Source organism: Cnephaeus nilssonii (assembly GCF_951640355.1).
Source record: "Cnephaeus nilssonii genome assembly, chromosome: 4".
Lineage (NCBI taxonomy): Eukaryota > Metazoa > Chordata > Mammalia > Chiroptera > Vespertilionidae > Cnephaeus > Cnephaeus nilssonii.
In genome coordinates this window covers 107,606,865-107,620,591 of record NC_137075.1, presented here as the reverse complement: position 1 = coordinate 107,620,591, position 13,727 = coordinate 107,606,865, and the positions used below count along the sequence as shown (strand labels likewise).

At 57.3% G+C, this 13,727-nt stretch overlaps 1 protein-coding gene across 2 annotated transcripts in view; it reads right to left on the bottom strand.

Annotated features, from left to right (window-relative positions):
* TECPR2 (tectonin beta-propeller repeat containing 2) overlaps positions 1 to 13,727 on the bottom strand; it is a 71,912-nt gene that overhangs the window by 8,200 nt on the left and 49,985 nt on the right. For both annotated transcript variants that reach the window (XM_079767873.1, XM_079767874.1), the window contains one exon: positions 10,090 to 10,238. In XM_079767873.1, the coding sequence (XP_079623999.1) occupies positions 10,090 to 10,238 (149 nt within the window). The remainder of the gene's footprint in view (positions 1 to 10,089; positions 10,239 to 13,727) is intronic.

Below are 13,727 nucleotides of genomic sequence, written 5' to 3'. Positions count from 1 at the left end.
GGTGAGGATCACAAAAAAAAAAAAAAAAAGAGAATACGGGACAGAAAAACATCCCTGCAGATGGCCAGAGAGATGCTTACAAAACAGACAGAAATGATCACATTAAAAAAAACAAAGAATGTTCTGGAACTAGATGGTGATAAAGGCTGAACAGTGCTGTGAACAGATGAAACGCCATTCCTGGTCAATGATGTGTGCTTGACCAGTTTTCTAACAGACAATGCTGGCAGCCGTGCTCGGGACAGCAGCCTGCTCCTCGCGAGATGTCTCGGGGGGGGAGGGGGGACTGGGGAGGGGCGCGCGGGCTCTATTCTTTCTTACAATGAACCAGCAATTATCTCAATAGAAATTTCAAGTAAAAAAGTCGGCAGCCTAAAATTTTGGCTGATTCACACTCAAAACTTCATAAAAAGAAAAAAAACGGTACAACTCATGAAGTAAATAAGGAATTTAAGATTTAAAGACCATTTGGAAATGGTTTACGTGAACTTGGATGACTCTCAGCGGACATTTCGGGGACACGCGGTGGCAGCGAGGCCTGTGAGCAGCGGCAGGTCCCTGGGGAGACCCCTGGGAACAAGGTGACCGGACGCGGCGCACGGCGTCAAAGGCCGCCCACCTCCAGAGGCCGCACCCCCCCCCCACCCCGTGTCATTAACCTGGAATCCACCTCACGCCCGTACACCCGTGCAGGTGGACTTCACCTTTCCTGGCGGGTTCGGGCCTGCGCCGCGCCCCGAGGCCGAGTGGGCCCTGCGGTGGCTGTACTTCTGACTGTTGGGTCTTCCTGCCGCTGTGCCTTCTGCTGCTCAGGTCTGCTCCCTTTCAGGGACGCTGGGAGCTAGGTTCCCACGGCACAGGCCTGTATTAGTGCCAGGACACCCTCAGGGCGAGGGCGCCGAGGGGCAGGGAGCTGGGACACTTCTTCTCTGGTCAGCCTGTGACCTGGGCTGACCCCGCCCCCGGCCGTGTCCCCTTCCAGGCTGGGGCGCGGGTCCTGGCTGCCTGGCCTGCTGGGCCGAGCCTCATGGCGTGTGGACCACCGGGTGTGAGCCCGCTCTGCGTGCGCTGGGTCCCTGCGGAAGCCCCGTTCCCGGAGCCGCTCCGCGGTCACGGGGACACACGCCTGGCTGTGCACACTTTCCTGGGAGAAGGACCCAGCCGCGCGAGCCCTGCGGCGGGCTCGGCGGCTGCAGAGCCACGGTCCCCTCCGCCAGTGACTCCCCTGCGCCTGGCCTGAGGGGTGACTTCAGAGACTCCGCATCCGCCAGCCTTTCCTGGGCGGCCACCATGTTCTGTTCCTCCCGAGCGGAGGCCGTGACGAGGCCCGTGACCCTGCAGGAACTATCCCTGCGCACTGGCCCGCTGCTCCGATGGCTGGGCACGCGGCAGCTGCTCAGATGGCCCCGGCGCCCAGGCCCTGCGGGCCGCTGCTGCACACACAGGCCCGGGGCAGCCTCCGTGCGGGGAGGGCCCAGCTCTGCTCCTCCAGGACTGATGCAGACCCTTCCTGGTGCCGGCAGTTTTGGGGAGCACTGGGTCACCCGACGGCAGCCCGTCTGCGCCCTGGTGGTCTTTGCTGGGAAACAGGATCACACCGGCCCTCTCCTCCCTCCTGAAACACGCTACATCGAGAGGGAGAGAGTTAAAAAAAAGGATGAGCCCAACCAGAGTGGCTCAGCGGTTGAGTGCTGACCTCTGAGCCAGGAGATCAGGGCACATGCCCGGGGTGCGGGCTCGATCCCCAGTAGGGGGCGCATAGGAGGCAGCCAACTGATGATTCTCTCTCATCATTGACGTTTCTCTCTCTCTCCCTCTCCCTTCCGGTCTCTGAAATCAATAAAAATACACATTTAAAAAAAGGCTCAAATCTCACAAAGGCAGAATTCAAGGAGAAAACAGCCAAACTGTGGGAGGTGGGGGGCCGCGGGGAGGCCAGGCCGAGCACGGCCAGGGGACAGCGGCACTGACCACGGCACTCACCCCCCAGCAGCCGCTGCAGCCAGAGGGGCGCCAGGGGGCCGCGAGCTCCCTGGGCTCCGGCTTCCAGGCTGCCGTGCCGACACCACGGACACCCATGGCCGCCAGCAGCTCAGGAAGCCTCCGCCAGGGAGAGCACAAAGAGCAGCTCGGACCGGAGACACACGCAGGGGCGCGCTGAGCAGGGGCGCGCTGAGCAGGGGCGCGCTGAGCAGGGGCGCGCTGAGCAGGGGCGCGCTGAGCAGGGGCGCGCTGAGCAGGGGCGTGCTGAGCCACGTGCTCGGGACAGAGGTCTGATGACTAGGAGCAGTAACGGGAGCTCCGGAAATTAAACGAGCTCATGAGACAACCCCAAAAGTGGGGAACACCTAGAAAGTAGGGTCAGAGCAGAGAGAGAGAAAAGATGAGCAGAGGCCAGGTCAGGAAGCCATGGGACGGAAGCCCGACCCCAGGAAGAGCCAACAGAGAAGCAGGGGCAGAGGCGGAAGGCGGCTGTGACCAGCACCGGGACGTGGCCGTGGCCCAGAACGAAGGCGTGGTCCCTGGCACAAAGGACAGGCCTCCGGGCACAGCGCCCTTTGTCCTCAGAGCACGGGAACAAAGAGCTTACAAACGTCCAGAGGAGAAGCAGGTGATCTCAGGGGTCAGCTACCGGAGTGGCTCAGACGCTCAACGGCCGTGCTGGGCGCCAGGAGGCGGTGCAGGAGGAGGCCCCGCTTCTCAGGAAACGACCCCCCGCCGATGGCGAGTCCAGCACGGTCAGGGTGAGGTGGGTGAGAGACTTCAGACACGCAACGTCTCCAAGAGGTACCGACCACGCACCTGCTCAGGAACGACGGGAGGATCAACTCCACCAAAACAAAGGAAGAGGAAGACGCGGGATCTAGGAGCGAGGGAGGCGAGGGTGACCCCAGGTGGACAGGGTGACCAGGCCGGACCCGAGTGGCGAAAGCGTCCCAGAGGGATCCCTCCAAGAAGATGACCTGAAGTGTCCGAGGGACGAGGGACGGAGAGGAAACGGAGCCAGCCGCCCGCCCCGGGAGCCGGACCGGAGCCTTGCTTTCTGCAGCTGCACTCTCCTCGCCCACAGAGGAGCGCTGGCTCCCGTGTCCCCCAAGTCTGAACCCTTGTGCGTGGTGGGCAGGGAGGGAAGACCCACAGGGACCGATCTCCCGGGCTGGGGTCAGAGGAGGGGCCTGGAGCAGGGCTGCTGACCCACAAAGTTTGGGTCCTTTGTCAAATGTTTTTCTGTCTGATTATAAAAACATGTCCTGCCCCTATAGGTAAATATAGAAAACAGAAATGAAAGTTCATAATCCCTTCACCAAAAATAGTGACTCTGCTACGGATTCTTCTAGGAACTTTTTGGTTTCTGTTTTTCGCAACACTGGAACCACACCCCACTCCTGGGCGCGCTGTGGGCACGGTGAGAACAGACGCCACTTACCGCTGCGCGCACGGCCCCGCACCCCGGCGGCAGCGCCGGCACAGAAGTGGGCCCGTTTCTGGTAAGTGGCAAAGGCCAGCTCCAAACCACGGAAGCCCTCCTCCACTCGGAACAGTCCTCCGGTCCATCCTCGCCAGAACACGACTTTAAAGCGCATCCTCCATTATTTACAACAACTGGTGTCATGACCGGCTAAGTGGGCTCCTCACACCAGGGTGGGCCAGCGCGCTCACCAGGCACCATCTCTCTGGGTCAAGGGTCGTGTTCACAGTGACCACCAACAGCTTTGGAACGTTTCTGACCATTTGCTAGGAGGGTGCGTGTTAGTAGGTTACCCAGAGCTATGGACTGCTTGTTCCATAACTGACATGTGAACCGCAAGATACGCAGAAAAGAGAGGACAACCGAAGGAAGGAACAGGTGGCCACAACAGCACCCTCAGACAGAGCCCCTTTAGTATTCCCGGCGCCTTTACACACGGTTCCCATGTATGTATGCCTCCTTACATACAAAGGCAGGCTCATCAAACAGGTTTCGTCACTGATGTTTTTACTCGGCTGCTTCTGAACACTGCTCCCGGGACACAAGCTGTCCGTGAGGCCCCGCCACAGCGGAGCGGTTTCACTGTGCGGATGTCGTCCCTCAGCCAGGCCTCCACACATCCCCTAAGGAGAGGGGCCTCCCAGCCTGCCCATGCAGCCAGCAGCATTGCTTCTCTTATTAAAAGCCAGGTGTCTTGCCCGGCTGGTGGGGCTCTGTGGTTGGGCGTCGACCTACTAGTATGAAACTGGAGGTCACAGTTTGATTCCCGGTCACAGCACATGCCTGGGTTAAGGGTTTGATCCCCAGTGTGGGGTATGCAGGAGGCAGCCAATCAATGATTCTCTCTCATCACTGATGTTTCTATCTCTCACTCCCTCTCCCCTCCTCTCTGAAATCAATAAAAATATAAAAAAAGGAATATATATTTCAAAAAACCCACAAAACCAGGGCCTCTTGGTGCCCTGGGGTGAGTGACCTCTGCCAGCGCAGAGGGTGGAGAAGTGAGAGTGACATTGAGGGCTGGGTGGCACTGCCTCAGATCGGGAGCAAAGAGCAGAATTCCCTTCACCCTGTTCTGCTCTGATGCCCGAAATGACGGTTCACTCCGACGGGTCAATGGAAGGCCCAGCCAGGGGGACGGGGGTGGGGGGGGGGAGGGTGGCGGGGGGGAGGGCACACTCTCTGACACCAACGCTTCCCCAGTGCGTCCTCCTGTGGTCATGAGCTTTTCTAAAGACCTGGATGTTGAAGTGACATCAAGTTCCCTCCCATCCCCACCAGCAGCACCGTGGGCGTGGCCTTCTCAGGTACTAGCTATATCCTGTTTGCATGCTGGTTTTATTTTGTTGTTCATTTAGCTAAGTATAACTAAAGCAGCTGAATTTACAACAATTTTTACATGTTAGTTTGGCCATTTGCAGTCATGTTCGTCTTGGTTTTCCAGGTTTCCGTCTTTCCGGGAAAGCTGCAATCCAGGCAGAACAAAGGGCCCAGAGAAGCTGACAGAGCCAGCCGCACAGGAGCTGGCGGGAGCCTCTCACTGCGCGCCCAGGGGGCAGCGGGGACCAGGGGCGGAGGTGAGCATAAGGGGCTAAGCAGATCCCTGTGAAAGAAGAGGGGGGCCTGCTGGGGTACGGGAGCTGGACCACCTGCTGGACCAGCTTCCTTTACCCCCACCCAGTGCCAGCAGCACGGAAATCCCATCAGCTGTGCTCTCAGCTTCAGAGCTCATTTTCAGGTGGACAGAAAATCCTCCAACTGACGCAGCCAACTCCTAAGAGATGCTAAACACAACTAGAAATATTTCCTCCCAATCTTTCTACACGTTAGCAAGTCTGAAAACTGAGTCATTTGTCTGAGTGCTTTGTAAAACTTCACCCCAAACTGCTACAGGAGGGAGGTGTTGGGGAGACGAGAACAGGAAAGAGAAATGGAGAGACTGCGGCAATCTAGATCTCTGTGGCTCACACGTTGTGCCCTTCAGCATCCATCACCTCTTCCATTTGCCCCAAACGCAAACGTCCTCCCTGCAGACCAGGAGGCGCCGGCAGAGAGTAAGTAAGATGCAGTAGAAAGAGGTGGGCCACGGCTGGACTTGAAAACCTATTTGCATTCGAACACCTGGATTCAACCAAGCCGTCCTGCTATTCTAAATCCTCTCCACGGAGCCCCTTCGGCCGGACTCATCTTCCAGGACTAACCCCCGCGTGTGAGGTCCAGCCCGGTGCACTCCGAGGGCACCGTCGTGCTATGGCCCAGGCTTGTTCTCAGCACCTGCTGGGGCGACACACCCGTGGGGTCCGCCCTCCACCTACTAGCCACGAGGCCTCGGCAACGTCTCGTCCTCTCTGCGCGGGGTTTCCCGGGCAGGGGCAGGGCTAGTCTCGCACTGGCATGAGGTGAGCCCTGGAGGGGAAGATGTGCTTCAAGCGCTGGCCTGGCACATGGGAGTGCCCAGCAACCGTGCCCGCGGCCACTTCAGATCTCAGCAACAAAGCGGTCAGCCCCGCTGCCAGGAGCAGCGGCCCTGCAGCCTGTGCTAGGAGGGCGGCCGGGGTCCGTCTCGGCTCAGCTACTCACTAGGGTTGTGGTGCCGCACGGAGCTGTCCACGTGCCACACGTCCTCTGCCAGGTGGGGAGCCGCTCCTGCCCTCCGCCGGGGGAAGAGGGAGGGACAGAGAGCTGGGGCAGCGCGTGGAAAGGCGGGTGCAAGGGCAAAGCCTGATTCCCCACAGGAACCCCTTTCCAAGCATCCTGCACGAACCCATCCCACGGCCAAGGGCACGCTCCCGCGGCGCTAAGTACGGAGGGAGACGGGGCTCGCTCCGCAGGCCCTCGCACGGCCACTGCTTCCCACGCAGTGGCGCTGGCTCAGAGCACCGCCTGCAGGCCTCCGGGGAGCCTGAGCCACTGTGGCCCCGTCACTGGGCAAGGCTGCTGATCACTGCAGGCAGCAGCACACTCCAAGGTCAGCCTTCTCCCCCCAGTTTCAGCTCTGCTTCCGAGAGGTGATTCTAGAATCTAAGAGGAGGAAGGAAGAGGAGTTGTGGTTTCACGGTCTCCCACAGCCCCATGGATGAGCTGCGGGCCGGCGAGGAGCAGCAGAGGCAGGCAGGCAGGCTGGGCCCCGCGGCCTCGGCTCACCGCCCGGTACTCCCACCCCACTCGGCAGCATCCTCACCGCCCCTGCGCTCATCCACCCAGCAGCCCTCCTGACGCTGGCAGGACTCCGTGCGGGACCCACACGCTTCCCAGTCCAAGGTTACTCTAGGTCGTCGCCGGGGCCGGGTAACGGCGACAAGTGCTGCTGGGAGTGTCTGAGGGTCACGAGCAAGCACAGCGCTGCGCACAGGCACATGCGGGAGGAAAAGGCGGAGATGGACGCAGATGAACGAGAAAACAGAAAAAAGAGAGAAAAGCCAACAAAACCAAAGGAGGGCTTTTGAAAAGATCAACAAAATTATCGAAACTTTAGCTGGATTAAGTAAGAAAAAAAAGGAGAAACAAGTTACTAAAATCAGAAAGGAAAGAAGGGACATAACCACCAACCTTACAGAAATAAAAAGGGTAATAAGGAAAAATAGGAACAAGCGGTGCCAATAAATTAGACAACATAGGTGGAAGGAACACATTCCTGGAAAGACATAAACTGTTCATATTGAAAGAAGAAAAAACGGAAAGTTGTGAACAGACCTATAACAAGTAAAGAGACTGAATCAGTAATTCAAAACGTCCCACTAAGAAAGGCCCGGCCCACACTGATAAATTCTAGCAAATGCTTACAGAATGATTAATACCCACCCTTCAGAAACTCTTCCAAAAAATGTGAGAAAAAAACACTTCTCGTTTCATCTAAAAGGCCAGCAGTACCCTCACACATTGCTGGTAGAATGTAAAATGGTGCAGCCGCTATGAAAATCATTTGGCAGTTCCTTAAAAAGTTAAACGTACTATCACCATATGACCCCGGAATTCCACATAAAGTTATATATCCAGCAGAACTGAAAACGTCCGCCTGCACAGAGACTCCTACATGCCTAGCCCAGTGGTCGGCAAACTCATTAGTCAACAGAGCCAAATATCAACAGTACAACGATTGAAATTTCTTTTGAGAGCCAAATTTTTTAAACTTAAACTTCTTCTAACGCCACTTCTTCAAAATAGACTCGCCCAGGCCATGGTATTTTGTGGAAGAGCCACACTCAAGGGGCCAAAGAGCCGCATGTGGCTCGCGAGCCGCAGTTTGCCGACTACTGCCCTAGCCACTTTTGCTAGCAGTTAGAGCGTCTGCCCACGGACTGAAGGGTCCTGGGTTCACTTCCCATCAGGGGCACATACCTCACTCAGTTGTAGGCTCGATCCCTGGTCCTGGTCGGAGTGCGTGTAGGAGGCAACCAATCGATGTGTCTCTCTCACATCAATGTTTCTCTCTCTCTTTCTCCCCCCGCCCCCCCCCCCCCCCGCCCCACACTCTCTCGAAATATCAATGGAAAAAATATCCACAGGTGAGGATTAACAAAAAATAAAACAGAAAACCCCACAATAACAACAAAGACTCATACATGAATGTTCACAGCAGTATTATTCATTGCAGCCAAAAAGTAGGATCCCAATGTCCACCAGCTGATGATGGATAAACAAAATGTGATGTATGCATACAATGAGATATTATCCTATCCTATATAATAAAAGGCTAGATGGCGTCATGCCCTCACAAGATGGCTGCATGCACAGTGGAGGCGGGGCCCAGTGGCCACTCTGCACAGTGAGGCCTGGGGGTCCTGTGGCTTTGCGTGGCGCGGAGGTGGCTGGTCCTGGCGGAGGAGGTGACTGGCAGGGGAGGGCAGTTGGGGGCGATCAGGCTGGCAGGGGAGCAGTTAGGCATTGATCAGGCTGGCAGGGGAGTGGTTAGCGGGTGATCAGGCTGGCAGGCAGAAGCGGTTAGGAGCAATCAGGCAGGCAGGCAGGCAGGCAAGCAGTTAGGAGCCAGCAGTCCCGGATTGTGAAAGGGATGTCCAACTGCCAGGCCAAAACCGGCAGTCAGACATCCCCCAAGGGGTCCCAGATTGGAGAGGGTACAGGCCAGGTTGAGGGACACACCCTCCCCGTGCATGAATTTTGTGCACCGGGCCTCTAGTTCAGTCATAAAAAGTAACAAAGCACTGATACACGCTGCACCATTTACCGTAAACTTAGAAAACAGAATGCTCAGTGAAAGATGGCAGACAGAACAGGCCACATATTGTCTGATTCCATTTATATGAAACAGGCTAATGTGCAGATACTGAAAGAAGACTAGTGGCTGCCAGAGGCTGAGGGGTGTGGGGCTTCTGGGAGAGAAGGGAGTGACTCCTAATGGGTGCAGGGCTTGTTTCTGGGTGATGAAAAGTTCTGGAATTGGCTACTAATAATTATTGCATAACTCTGTCCGTAATTCACGAAAAGGGTGAATTATAACTAACGAAATAATATAAACCTGGTAGAAGAAAATAAAGGGAAGTGTTGACAAAGACGAACCAAAGGACGGGGGAAAGAGGGTGCCTTCTCTAAAGCGACGTGCGAGCTGTGATGAAACTAAGCACCGTCGCTCGCCGTGGTTATCACTGGGCACGCGCCGTGCTCCACGTCAGTGACAAGCCGTCCTCGGGGCCAGGCGACGTGCCCGTGCGGAGAGGAAATGCGGGCACGCGTCACAGTTCCTTCTGTAACCTCACGCCTGCATAGCGCTCTCTAGGTCATGAAGCGTGTCACACACGGCACTGCCCTCGCTCTCCCCGGCGCCCGGGGCGGGGGCACAGCCACACGGAGCCTCCCTGTGGCCGGGACCGCTCCCCAGGGAAGAAAACTCCAGAAGAGCTCCTGTCCCATTGTCGGGCCTTCCAGCACACGCCCAGGTCCAAGGGGCAGGACTGATGGTCCTCACGTCAGACCTGCACCTTGCCCCTGGACCTGTCGCCCATCCCGGGGGGTTATGATGCCAAAATGAGGGGGGGGTGTGAAGACAGGTCTTTACCCAAACCCCGGTTTCTTTCCTGTCCCATTCGAGCACTTTTGTTCAAAGACGAACTGCTCCTGCCCCGGCATATGGCAACTTCAAGTTGTTTCCAACAAAGCCACGCAACAGGGTCCAGCAGCCCCTCACTACGTTTCCCACGGAAACACACTGAGCATCGCAACCAGGCGCCTCGGGTCTTTAGGGAACCAGACAGGGCGCTGCAGTCAGACTTCTGCTTCTGACCCAGCGGCGGGACAGCCACGGGCAAAGCACGTCATTTAGATCACACTGCAGACCGAGAGGCGGGTGCGGGGGACGCGGGAGCGGGACTTCCGGAATAAGCCAGGAACGGCGCTCACAAAATGCCGATACCAACCGATTACCTCCAGGCGCGACTTTAAGTGACTTTTACTTTCTTCTACACATCTGGACACGGGCTTTAAAACATGCTCATTCTGTAAAAGCCCGAGTTTGGGAGGCCGAGGGATGGGGCCACCTTGTTCCCCGACACGCCCCTGTCCCGTTGTGGGAGGTCCACCCGTGCAGCGAGGCGCCTTTCCAACAGCCGCCCCGGCGACGCCTGTCCCACAGGGGGGCACGCTGGCGGCAGTTCCCTCGAGCTTACCTGGACGGGCGGCTCAATCGTTATCCAGGCCGGAAGCATGAGACTGGGGTTCAGAGGCTGGGTGCCCACGCGGAAGTACACGCCGCCCCTGGAGTCACAGGCCCACACGTGCTGGTTCCCGCACGCCAAGCTCGTCAGTTTTACAGCTCCTGGGGACAAGGCAACACACAAACACGGTTACTTCTGTACAATGACTCCTCTTTCACCGACTCTAGCAACTTCAACTTCATTTTGCAAAGGAAGAGATGAGGAGCGTGACCAAGACGACACGCCAGGCGCCACCCAGCAGCCTTCTGTACCAGGACGAGGCCGTCCGGATGCCGTCAGCCGGAGCCCCGAGCCACCGAGCGCGGGGACTAGTAACTCCACGCGGGCCTATCGTTAGCGCCTTCAGATTGGCTATTACGAGCAACAGCGAGAAGGACGAGCGGAGAGGATGCTCGTCTTCACTGCTAACCCAGCTGGCGAAGGGGAGCTCACACAGCCTCCGAACCCTCACTTTCTGCTCCTATTTCTCCTTGTTGGTTAAGCTGATGCGAAGAGGTAGGGATGTAGGAGGAGCCTCTAAAGAGAAACCGCATTTGATTGACAGTCTATCTGGCAATCACCAACAGCTGCTGGGGGCGGGCTTGCAGCCAGGCCTTCACGTCGAACCTCGCCACAGCACCCAGTATCCCCGTCCACGTGAGGCCATAGGGACTAGACATGGAGACATGTGCCCAGGTCCCACGGCGGGGACGTGGCTGAGCCAGGAGGCTGAGGTGAACTGAGGGTGAAGCCAGGCTGGCCTGACCCCACACCGGCTCCCTTGGCCCCTGGGAAACCACATCCAGAGTGCAGACCTCACGTTCAGTTCAATCAGCTTTGACAAATGGACCGCCTGGAACCCACGTCCTGTCATGTTAGGGACCATTTATCACCCCAGAAGGTCCCCTCAGGCCCCTTCCCGTCACTGCCAGCAACGACTCTGTGGATTTCTACCACAGCGAGCCCGGCCTCGTCTAGGCCTCCACGGGAACAGTCCCCGGTGGCACGCTGGTGTGGCTCCTCCCACTCGGGGCCCCTCCTTTCATGGCCGAGGACGGTTCCCCTGCACCAAACACCACCGGTTCACCTGCCATGCACATTGGGCCACCTCTGCGCCTGCTGCGGGGAGGAAGCTGCTCCCCTCGCTCTTGCCGAAGCACCGGGAGCAGGATGTTTCTCCCGAGTGATGCCCAGGGGGGAGCTGCTGGCCCAGGGCAGACGGGCACGGGCCAGCGTCCCAGGTGACATGACACGCCCACCAGCATCGCGGTGGCACTCTCGTCGCCCCTCTAGTAGGTGTGAGGGGGGTCTTGCCGCATTTCACGTGCAGGGGCGGAGAGCCCCGGAGTGAGACGGGGCGTGCTTCCGGGCACTGAGTACCTTCTCTGGGGAAGGGCCCAGTCAGGTCTTTTGCCCATTTTCAAGCCGGGTGGTTTGTCTTCGATGACGAAGCCAGAGGGCGGGTCACCTGGACTTCAAAACTGGGGAGGAGGCGGTGCCGCTGCCCTTGCTGGCGGCGCTGCTCTTGGCACCCCACACGGTCGTCCCGGCATCGGGTGACTGCCCATGTGTCTGCACCAGTGGGCACGGGTCTTGCTGTGGCAATCCCGTCACGTGCCTTTAGTACGAGACAAACTTGAAAGTGTAACTCCCACAACACCAAGTTCTCAGCACCCTCTGTGCATTTCCTAAAGACGATGACTTCTCTTACGCTGAAATTAACTGCACTTTCCTCTCTGAATCTTTTATGGAATGGCCTGCCAGGGAGTTCAAGAGACTCCCTAGGGCTCTAAAGTACATATTAAAACATCTGTACCAATCAAAGTAGAGTAGCTTCAGCAGTAAGTTCCAGAAATAGCTGAGAAACAAATGCTGATCGGAAGGCAAGGCTATGCTGGGGTCTGCAGCGGCCCTGAGAGGCACTGCAGGCAGCAGCTGCCTGGGCGTCACCTGGGGAGGAGTCACCGGGGAGGAGTCACCGGGGAGGAGTCACCGGGGAGGAGTCACGGGGAGAGAGGCACTCTGGCGGCTTCTCACCGCGCGGGGACAGCACCACGCAGAACACGCCGTCCCATTACCAGGGGCACGTTCTTTTAGAACAAATACAGAAGCTGCTGGAACCTAAACAGCATAAACCAGCGGATTCTGGACTGAAGAGCAGGGCAAAGAGAGAACGGCCCACGGGGCTCCTGCCGTCCTGCCTCACTCCGCTCTCGCGCTCCTGTCCGTCCAGAGGGGGAGGGGCCGGTGCAGACACCCTGCCCTCCCGCACACTCCATGCTCCCAGTCCCAAGAGTTAAGCGGGCCCATCTGGCCAGCGGGCTATGAGCACAGTGATTGTTCCTCCTGCACCGAACCCAGGGCCCTCCAGCTGCAGAGCACCAGGGGACCAGTGCTCCCCCGGGGCACAACGGCCCTGACAGAGCGAGGCTGACAGCCACGCGGGCGGGAGAGCAGCGGCGCTCACTGTGAAGCCGCTGACACTGGGCTTGTCACTCCACAGCCCAACCGACACACGCACTTTTCCTGCCACGTTCGGGTCTTCCTCTCCCATTAACCAAGTTTTAATCGCGTCATTCAACAGGTCAGACTTCTTCCCGGAACATAACGTGGCACCTGCTTGGCGTTCTACTGCATCGGGCGGCACGCTTTTCTGCACACATTTCCGAAGGCATGACTGACACCGGGTCCTGCCCCATCCCACGCCGAGACCCATGAGCTGTCATCGCAAACCGCATCACTGCTGACCCCGTGCCTGACTGCACACATCTTAAACGTCCTGACTGTGCACACGTCTTAAACGTCCTGACTGTGCACACGTCTTAAACGTCCTGACTGTGCACACGTCTTAAACGTCCTGACTGTGCACACGTCTTAAACGTCCTGACTGTGCACACGTCTTAAACGTCCTGACTGTGCACACGTCTTAAACATCCTGACTGTGCACACATCTTTTTTTTTTTTTTTACAGAGAGGAAGAGAGAGGGATAGAGAGTTAGAAACATCGATGAGAGAGAAACATCGATCAGCTGCCTGTTGCACACCCCACACTGGGGATGTGCCCGCAACCAAGGTACATGCCCTTGACCGGAATCGAACCTGGGACCCTTCAGTCCGCAGGCCGACGCTCTATCCACTGAGCCAAACCGGTTTCGGCTGTGCACACATCTTAAACATCCTGACTGTGCACACGTCTTAAACGTCCTGACTGTGCACACGTCTTAAACGTCCTGACTGTGCACACATCTTAAACATCCTGACTGTGCACACGTCTTAAACATCCTGACTGTGCACATCTTAAACATCCTGACTGTGCACACGTCTTAAACGTCCTGACTGTGCACACGTCTTAAACGTCCTGACTGTGCACATCTTAAACATCCTGACTGTGCACATGTCTTAAACGTCCTGACTGTGCACACGTCTTAAACGTCCTGACTGTGCACACGTCTTAAACGTCCTGACTGTGCACACATCTTAAACATCCTGACTGTGCACATGTCTTAAACGTCCTGACTGTGCACACGTCTTAAACGTCCTGACTGTGCACACGTCTTAAACGTCCTGACTGTGCACACGTCTTAAACATCCTGACTGTGCACACATCTTAA